At 36.4% G+C, this 10,864-nt stretch overlaps 1 protein-coding gene across 1 annotated transcript in view; it reads right to left on the bottom strand.

The window, feature by feature from the left end:
* The window catches only part of LOC144451114 (chloride channel protein 2-like), a 36,864-nt gene that overhangs the window by 1,063 nt on the left and 24,937 nt on the right, over window positions 1–10,864 (bottom strand). The window contains exons 17-23 of the mRNA XM_078141886.1: window positions 10,642–10,702; window positions 9,372–9,418; window positions 6,065–6,121; window positions 3,572–3,613; window positions 2,875–2,979; window positions 2,367–2,453; window positions 1–368 (exon numbers count right to left, since the gene is read on the bottom strand). The exon at window positions 1–368 is cut by the window's left edge and continues 1,063 nt beyond it. Coding sequence (XP_077998012.1) covers window positions 216–368; window positions 2,367–2,453; window positions 2,875–2,979; window positions 3,572–3,613; window positions 6,065–6,121; window positions 9,372–9,418; window positions 10,642–10,702 — 552 coding nt within the window. The 3' untranslated portion in view covers window positions 1–215. The remainder of the gene's footprint in view (window positions 369–2,366; window positions 2,454–2,874; window positions 2,980–3,571; window positions 3,614–6,064; window positions 6,122–9,371; window positions 9,419–10,641; window positions 10,703–10,864) is intronic.

Below are 10,864 nucleotides of genomic sequence, written 5' to 3'. Positions count from 1 at the left end.
ACCCTGCCTTTTACACATTTCATATGTCCAACTATTGTTTGCGTGTCAAACAAAATTATAACAAGTTTTACACACCTGGGGCAGAATTGTTGATCAGCAGCACACAGTCATATTTTACATTGAGATAAAAGGGTTGCCATAGTTACTGCTGAGACTGTGCTCCCATCTTCATCATCACTGTCCTGGTCGGACTCAGGAGGACTACTATTATTTAGCTAGGATTGCTTATTACTAGCTATCATCTGTAGTTCATGTTCTGATGGAGATGTGTTACTATGGTTACTGCTCCCATCTTCATCATCACTATCTTGGTCAGATTCAGAATCACTGCTATCATAGATGTGAGATCCTTCAATTGCCCTCCGTACCTGCAAAGTAAATGACATCACATATTAACATATCAAGTTTACCATAATCTCAGTCAAGACAAAGGCATTGTGGTAAACGTGATGTCACTTCCTGTAATGTTTTCCCACAAACCTTTGCAAGAAATCGCAAAAAAAATGGCAGAACATATGAACATGTAAGTGCAACAGGACTTCTTAGCAAGATTTCAAAGCTGATATGATGTTGGGTTATAAAATAGCACCTCAGAAACTTTAGTCAACTTTGAAATCTTGTAAACAACTCTACTGTACTTGCTTGTACATGTGTTCTGCAATTCTGGGGATTTACTGCAAGGAAAAGAATTTATGGCAAAACGGTGAGGAAATGATATAATAGTTACTACAATCTTTGTCAAGTTGATAGCTATCCAAAATGGAAAAATAAATGTCAAATGCAGTAGGGCTACTTGTACACGATTTCAAAGTTTAATAAATGACCAAAGTGGTGTTATTTCTATCTCCTAAAATCATATGATACCTGTGTAACTAGACTCATCCTGAGTGATTTATAAACCAGTCGTAACTTTATGACCCTATAACACTACCAGTAGTTTATATTATGTAGCAACTTGAGGTGTAATGTCTAAAAAACATCCACAACACTTCATTGACAACAAGACCTACAATTTACTCTGTGTCTATAAACAACTTGACATTTTTATTGCAATGACTAGCCCTACTGATAATACTATTTCATGAATGAAAATAAAAAAAAAAGAACAATTCTCCATTGTTGTTAATTCTTGTGACAGTTTTGTTCTTTTCTATGTCATTCTCTACATATCTTGTCACTTGACTGATTTCATGATGTATAGAAGACACAACTGCCTTTCACTTTGTATTTTATTTGTGGAAAAAATGTAGGAAAATTCATGATTTCCCTTAAAAATCTCAGAAAGAATGAATTGAATACAGTAAATGAAATTTCACTACAGTGTATAAGAGAGTACTGAAACCATTGTTGTGTATCATCATATGATCTGACCTTTGATCTAAGAGTTGACATCTGTTGAGTGTATCTACTAGTTGGCTGCACATAGAGTTCAAGTGCATAGTATACTGATTTGTTTTGAAGTTGGACAATAGGAATTGAGTAAATAATACCAAACAACCAAACAATCTATAGAATTGATTACTCTTTGTGTTATATAAAAGTTTCTCTTCCCCCACCCCTAGATAAATCTTTCTGTTCAAAGTAGCCACAAGAATGATGCTTGTAATGTATTTGTTGTCTATTGTATGGAGCAGACTGTTTGTAAGGAATACAGTCAAATGTAAAGACATAAACTACTCAATCATGTAGTGTCTTTTCTTACTTGTATTTTATGTTGAAACAAGTTGATATTATGTCTACATTTATCATGAATGACATATAACATGAAACCATATTAGATCTAAGATATTACTAATGTGTAACACATTGACTACTCAAACATTAAATTTGTTGATTTGTTACTGTTATGTTGTACAAATTGGATATCACATTAATACAATGTAAAGCTAGGTATTTTTGCCACTAGAAAATTTGGCAACTTTAGAGTCTTCAGTTATTTCTCACAGACTAATTTTTACTAATTACCAGACTTGTACATTGTGTTTATGTACAAGAAGACATTTTAATCACTACTTATTTATTGCGTCATTGTTTTCCAGTGAAATAAGTGATCTTTGATGAAAATTTCCAGGTTTACAAAATTTTTTTTGATATTTAAAACGAGGTCGACAAATAAATCTTCAGTTTTGTTTTGAAACAATCCACGATGGATTCATGATGGGGGGGGGGGGGGGGGGGGGGGGGGTTTCTCTTCACCAAAGCCTATGGTTTGCTACTGAACAGAACTTTGCTCTGAAAATCAACACTATAGAAATTTGATTGATTGATTGATTGATTGATTGATTGATTGATTGATTGATTGATTGATTGATTGATTGATTGATCATGACTGTGTTTAGGAATTGAAGAGAGTGTGTTAGTGTTACCTCTTTCAGTGCGACCACACCAACCAGTTTACCAAGAGTTGTCACATATGCATGATTAAGTCCTAGTAATGAGAACAAAGAATGGACCTAGAGGAGAAAAACACAAAAATATTGTTAACTTAGCAAGTCACAACTTGTCTGCACTTTTTATATTATATGTATGTATGGCTTTTGATCTCATTTATATTTCATTAACAAAATATTATTTTTTGTCTTTCTTCTACTTTATATTGAGGTTAATTTGATGATAAATTTGTACAAAAATTATTTTAGGTGACACATACATAGATACATAGATACATAGATACATAGATACATAGATACATAGATACATACATACATACATACATACATACATACATACATACACACACACATACATACATACATACATACATACATACATACACACACACACACACACACACACATACATACACATACATACACATACATACACACACACACAAATGCACGCACATAAACACACACATTACATCACACATACCTTATGTAAAGATGTTTTTTCTACAAGTTGAAATGGTGCAGGATCTATCTGACAGTCATCAAAATTGATAACATCTTGGAGTCTTTCATCTTCCCATACAGCTTGCTATGAAATTAAACAATATATCAAATGTGATTATATTGATTATTTTCACATCACACACAAAAGATGCTTCACAAACGATATATCATGTATGTAATTTGTCTCGGTATAAATACTGAAGTACTACACTTGAATTTAATCCTGAGAATGAGTTGGAGTTTTGTTGAATGAAAATAACACAACAATGTTAAATTGGACATGCATTGGGTAATATATCCCAAGTTACAAAATTCTTTTACCAGAGTTTCAAACAAGCCATTTTGTAATGTGTGCTAGTATAACATAACCAGACTTCCCAAATAAATTGACCAGATACATTGGTTGATCATGAACTTGTCATCACCTGGTTTTATTGCTGGAGGATGCCATCATCAGAAAACTCATGAACATGTCCTCTGATCTACCAGTAGAGGGCACTGTTACCAGAAAACATTTTTTCACTCTTGGCCACTAGTATATAGTATATTAAAGCAATCTAAATCCATGAAATACCGGCTTCATTGAAACTGCAACCCCCACACATTTCTAGCCTGTACTTTGGGGTCATTCTATTTGATGAGGAGGGTAGAAAGCATAAACAATGGGAGGGACTAACCTCTTCAGGAGACATATCAACACTGGTCCTGTTGACATTCATCTGTTAATTTGGGAAGGAAAAATAACATGCGGATCACAAAAGAGACTACAGACACATGCAGTGATGCAATAATTGACTGAATTATAGGAGATTTCATCTTATCTTTCAAAGGCTATTAAATGATGTATTAAGATATTCATCAGACTGATTACCAGTAAGACGGATCACCAGATTTCATAGATAGACACAATAAAGATAGCACACAAACATTCCTTACAGTGTCTGCTCTCTATTTTGTTACCTTTGTATATATTTTTGCTATCATTAATAAAATATAGAACAGACATTGTGTAAGAGATGTTTGTGTGTTATCTTTATTGTGTCTATTTCAACATAAATCCTGGCATCAGTATCACTAATCTTGATAGTTCATTTAATAGCATTTGCAAGCTAAGACATAATCTCCTGTATAATAACTATAAGGGTAGTACACTAGCACTACTTCACATGACCACAGGTGCTTAATCAAGATTTTCAACTTTTGCTTGTAAATACAGACTACAATATTCAACGGGCATTGCAGAGAAATATGCAGAAAAAAAAGGCTGAAAATTAAAGATATACTGTTTCAATTATCAAATAATGTTTACTGAGAAAGGAAAGTGTTGCCATGGCAACTCAACCAGTGCTTTCATGGTGAGTAACAGTTGTACGACAGAACCATGTTTCCTAACAACCTTGTTGCTACATCTTACTCATCAAAATATTCCCTACAGTATTCCCTAAAACATTCCCTAAAATATTCCCAAAGGAATAGAAGCTACTTGTAAAGCTTCCCAAAACAAAAACTGATCACACTCCCCAAATCAAACTTTCCTCCTCCTCAAAACATTGAAAAGAATATTCTGAACTAATGTAAATATGTTCACTGCAAGCAATAGCTACAAAGAAAACTGATCAAGCTACAAAAAAAGAAGATGAGCACACATTTTACAAATAAACATGGTTGATAGAAACCCCATATCAAAACATTCCTATAGTGTGTTGAATCCAAAATCTACAATTAAAACCATGTATAGTGTCTTCTATTCTTAGAAGGACTAACTGAGACCAGATCAACACTTGGTTTTAATTATTCAATGTTTTGGATTTCTAGTCAATGTAGGAATATTTGACATGATAATTTGATCTACCCTGTATATACATGATAATTTAATCTACCCTGTGTATCTGTAGACTCACTTTGGTGTTCATTCCCTTTTTGTAGCCTTATTGATTTTCACTGTGGCATAAAACAGGTCATTGCAAGTACACAGCAAAAGACATTACCAATATCAGACACTAAACTATATTATTTATTGCATAGACCCTCTGTGAACACAATTGACCTCAGACTTTTGTATAGTATTGTATTGCTATCTGGGACACGGTCAGTTCAGCATTTTGGGGGCAATGGTTTTAATTTGTACATTTTTGACTCAATACACTGTAGTAATATTTTCTATATAAAGTTCTTACAAACAATGTTTATCTGTGTAAACAAAATGCTGTCCCAACATTCCCCTTTTTCAGATTCTAAAAAAAAAGGGGAGTCTGTTTTCAACTGTATTGCTAGAGGGCGCAATTCATAAGTTAGGTCTATTGTGTTATTCTTCAGTTTAAAAAAATATCGAGCCCAGAGACTTGCCTCAGTGCAACTATCTCAAGAAGCAGACCCAGCCAAGGTATTAAATGCATTTAGAAGTACAGGAATGTGTTTTAAAGTTAAAAGTACCACCAACATGCACTACTAAATAATGTAATCATGGCCCCACATGACCTAAATAAGTAGGATGGCCAATTACAAGTCTCTTAGTCAAGCTGGTAGTTTGCTAAGATAGATATAAACTAAAACCATTGTTATTCAATGTGATAGCAGTTCTTCTGTTGTGCGATTCTAATCACCCTGTGATCAAGATAGTGTACACTGCAAGTTTATGAAAATAACTTTCAGAGAGAGTCCCCCCCCCCCCCCACCTCCTGGGACTATAAATTATAATTCAACCAATGACCATTCAATACCTTATCACAGTTGTATCAACATGTTGTGACAATAGTTATAGTTTGTGTCTATCTTAGTAAACAAAAGCCGTGATTACCAGCGTCATAAATTTGAGCAGAGTTGTTGGTGATTTTTTTTTAATTTTAAATTCAAAACAGATTTCTGTGTTTCCAAGGACATGGACATATACGTCTTGGCTTGGAGTAAAGAGCTTCTTAAGATAGTAATACCAAGATATGTCTTTGGGTGTAGAAAGCTTCTTGAGATAGTACATAACACTAAGACAAGTCCTTGGGCTAAGAAATATCAAGCTACACCACAGTGAGCAGCAAGGAAAGATGAACAAACTACAGTTTGCATTATAATTCAGAGCATGCAGCACACACATGATGAATGCATGTCAATCAGATGACCAATGCATGTTAATCACTTGAGCAATGAGTGATGAGGTTATGACCAATGAGACTTACCCACTGAACTGACTTCCTAGGAGGTGAAGTACCCCCTAGCTCAGCTGTACTCAACTCCTTGTGTATGGTACAATGCAGTATAAAACCCCACATTAGTATTTAGTATTACCCGGTGCAAGAAAGGTCAACATATCAACATTAACATGGCAACGTTTTTACCTTCTTTTTGTCAGGGAAATGTTGGCAATTTTGTTTATAAAAGTGACAACTCAGTTTACATAGACTAAACTTTTAATATTTTTACTCGCCAATTTCTTTTTGAGATGTTTACACATTATGTTTACTTTTCTAATATATTTTTTAAGCTGGGGGGGGGGGGGGGGCGTTGGATGAATGTTGACATTTTGTGACAAATTTTAAGCATAAAGAATGATGATGAAATGACAATTTGGGAAGTGACAAGGTGGAGAGGGGGGAAATAGTGGTAGGAGTCAGTGGAAATCACTACACAGCTATTTCCACTGAATTTAACTATGGCACTTTTTTACTCTCATGCAACCAAAGAAATCACTTAGCAAACACAGGGTACCTTGTACACCCCTGTAACAGTCACATACCCAGGACAGGGTTGTGTACAAACACAGGGTACCTTGTACACCCCTGTAACAGTCACATACCCAGGACAGGGTTGTGTACAAACACAGGGTACCTTGCACACCCCAGTAACAGTCACATACCCAGGACAGGGTTGTGTACATACACAGGGTACCTTGCACACCCCAGTAACAGTCACATACCCAGGACAGGGTTGTGTACAAACACAGGGTACCTTGCACACCCCAGTAACAGTCACATACCCAGGACAGGGTTGTGTACATACACAGGGTACCTTGCACACTTCTGTAACAGTCACATACCCAGGACAGGGTTGTGTACAAACACAGGGCACCTTGACACCCCTGTAACAGTCACATACCCAGGACAGGGTTGTGTACAAACAAAGGGTACCTTGCACACCCCTGTAACAGTCACATACCCAGGACAGGGTTGTGTACAAACACAGGGTACCTTGCACACTTCTGTAACAGTCACATACCCAGGACAGGGTTGTGTACAAACACAGGGCACCTTGACACCCCTGTAACAGTCACATACCCAGGACAGGGTTGTGTACAAACACAGGGTACCTCGCACACCCCTGTAACAGTCACATACCCAGGACAGGGTTGTGCACATACATAGGGTACCTTGTACACCCCTGTAACATTCACATACCTAGGACAGGGTTGTGCACATAGCTGTACCATCTCAGTGGAGCCACAGGGGCTGTACAAGCTATGTGTACAGTATCCCCCCTGTAACAGCTCTGGCCAACACACTAGGTGTAACATACCTAGATTTAACAGATGTGTAACTGGTATGCCAACATCAATGTACCATGGATGTTAAAAATAGCAATGCAAATTTAAAAGCTTTTTCCGAACAGCCATGTACCAGCTAGGTGAGCATAGCTGTAATGTAGGTATTTCCCACAGCCATGTACAAGCTATGTCAACATAGCTGTAACTAGTCAGATATGAACAAAAGCATAGCTATAGGGTATTATTCCACCATAGGTGTTACATGTATGTGCACAACTATGTGCTTGGTGTGCAGTACACAGCTATGGTACTCGGATGTGCAAAACAGTTGTGGCACAGGGGCAGTATTCCACATCCATGCAACAGGCATATTTTTCACAACAATGTACCAGGGCTGTGGGAAAATATACCCTGTACCGGGACTGTGAGATATACAGCTGGTACATAGCTGTGCTCTTCTTCCTAGTGCTAGGATGTACAAGGTTCCCTGTGAATGTTACACAATTCTCAAGATTAAGAATTATTCATATTAGAAATACAATATGTGTGATAACATTTTCCTTCAGTTAGGGAATCTTAACTTGCCATGCAACACTACCTTCTACAAGTAACATCATAAACTTGCAAGGACATGCAATACTGCCCTCAAGTGTTACATCTTTACAATGACATGCAACATTGCCCTCAAATGTTACATTTCGCAATAACATGTAACACAGCCTTCAAGTGTAACAACTTTGCAATGACATGCAACACTGCCCTCAAGTGTCACAATCTTGCAAGGACTTGAAACCCCGCCATCTATCGAGTGTTACAATCTAGCCATGACATGCAAAATTGCCTTCTAGTGTTAAGCATTGTGATAACATGCAATGTAGGTGGTTACCAATGTTTTAGAAAGAAGCTTATGTGTTGTCAATTTACAGATCTACAGTCTCCAAACTTGTTTATTCATTCCATGAAGTCACACAAGTAGTACACCATGGCTATACCATATCACTAGGTGGCGCTCTTCATGGTGTACACACTCTCATCATCTTGACTCATCAACGATTTTACATTTACATAACCTCCACAGGCAACCCCTTATATACACTGCATTTTCATGTCGTTATCACCCACCTAATGGCTGATTTGATTGTATACATCTTTTCTCATGTTATTAGTACACATAGGAAGTCACTGTTATAATTTGTCACCATGTTGTTGAACCAGTCAAATCAACTATCACTGTTCTCACTATATGATGACATTTACCATATGACTTAGCAATATGGCTGCCTGATTTGTACTACAGTCTACTGTAACAGACACTTTCTGATTGGTGAATACCGGTAAGTAACAGGATATATGTAATTTATGGCCTGTGAGGGCATGCTACATACATGCATGTCTTCAAAGGCTACTGTGACAGACACTTTCTGAATGGTCAATAGGTTACAGGATAATGGCCTGTGAGGGCATACTACACACAGGCATTTCTTCAAAAGCTGCTGTAACAGTCACTTTCTGATTGGTCAATAAGTTACACGATAATGGTAATTTATGGCCTGTGAGGGCGTGCTACATACATAAAAGCATTGCACATCTCCAAGGGCTGCTGATGGATGGGCATGTAAATGTAATTGATTATAGATGATAGTGATGTTGAGTTCATTTCTGAACCTGTATGACCATGGCATTCTTAATCAATGTGCAAGTGCCTATAGTGGAGATGCCATAGTGATGTTAGCAGCCATCTGTACATATTTACAACTTAGTGCCCATTCTGTACATATTTACAACTTAGTGCCCATTCTGTACATATTTACAACTTAGTGCCCATTCTGTACATATTTACAACTTAGTGCCCATTCTGTACATATTTACAACTTAGTGCCCATTCTGTAGTAAGAGTGACAAGACCGGTGAGAGGGCATTCACCACAGTGTTAATCCATAGGTGACAAATAAAGTAACCAATATCAACAAATTATAAAATGAGATAGTTGTATGTATCTAACTTACCGGTGACATATCAGATGAACCCACTCCAGAATCACTACCAGCCCTGTCTACAAATTGCAAGAAAAAAACACATAAAATTGTTAAACAATACCCAAACAAAATGTAAAATAAATACATGTCTGATAGGGCTGAACAACACGACGTATCTTACAGTGGTTTAGAAGTCTGATAGGACTGAACAACACAACATATCTTACAGTGGTTTAGAAGTCTGATAGGGCTGAACAACACAATGTATCTTACAGTGGTTTAGAAGTCTGATAGGACTGAACAACACAACATATCTTACAGTGGTTTAGAAGTCTGATAGGACTGAACAACACGACATATCTTACAGTGGTTTAGAAGTCTGATAGGGCTGAACAACACAATGTATCTTACAGTGGTTTAGAAGTCTGATAGGACTGAACAACACAACATATCTTACAGTGGTTTAGAAGTCTGATAGGACTGAACAACACAACATATCTTACAGTGGTTTAGAAGTCTGATAGGGCTGAACAACACAATGTATCTTACAGTGGTTTAGAAGTCTGATAGGACTGAACAACATGACATATCTTACAGTGGTTTAGAAGTCTGATAGGACTGAACAACACAACATATCTTACAGTGGTTTAGAAGTCTGATAGGACTGAACAACACAACATATCTTACAGTAGTTTAGAAGTCTGATAGGGCTGAACAACACAACATATCTTACAGTGGTTTAGAATAGAAGTCTGATAGGACTGAACAACACAAAATATCTTACAGTGGTTTAGAATAGAAGTCTGATAGGTCTGAACAACACAACATATCTTACAGTGGTTTAGAAGTCTGATAGGACTGAACAACACAACATATCTTACAGTGGTTTAGAAGTCTGCAAGGACTGAACAACACGACGTATCTTACAGTGGTTTAGAATAGAAGTCTGATAGGACTGAACAACACAAAATATCTTACAGTGGTTTAGAAGTCTGATAGGACTGAACAACACAAAATATCTTACAGTGGTTTAGAAGTCTGATAGGGTTGAACAACACAACATATCTTACAGTGGTTTAGAAGTCTGATAGGGCTGAACAACATGACATATCTTACAGTGGTTTAGAAGTCTGCTAGGAGTGAACAACACAACGTATCTTACAATCTAATAACAATTGATGGCTAAGTATTCTTTAATAAGTGGAATACTACTTGTACATTTCAATGTGCAACAAAATTTACAACAAAATATGTATAAATTCACATTATGCACCAAATCATCAAAATAATAAATTCTTACTTTGTTTTGATTTCTTTAGGATAGATTTAATACTGCTGGTAGATGTAACTGATGTATTGGACTGTGGAGAAAGAAAACAACAAATTTATGACGTCATTTCATTACTATTTCATAAAAAACATTAAATATTACAGTTTGCCTACATGTATGTATTAAATAATAACACATGTGCATGCTCCAGTGCAAATAATCACAGGTACATATGTAATAATACCACTAGGGT

The sequence above is a fragment of the Glandiceps talaboti genome, chromosome 21 (genome assembly GCF_964340395.1).
Source record: "Glandiceps talaboti chromosome 21, keGlaTala1.1, whole genome shotgun sequence".
NCBI classification, from domain to species: Eukaryota; Metazoa; Hemichordata; class Enteropneusta; family Spengelidae; genus Glandiceps; species Glandiceps talaboti.
This window is presented reverse-complemented; position numbering and strand designations above follow the sequence as displayed.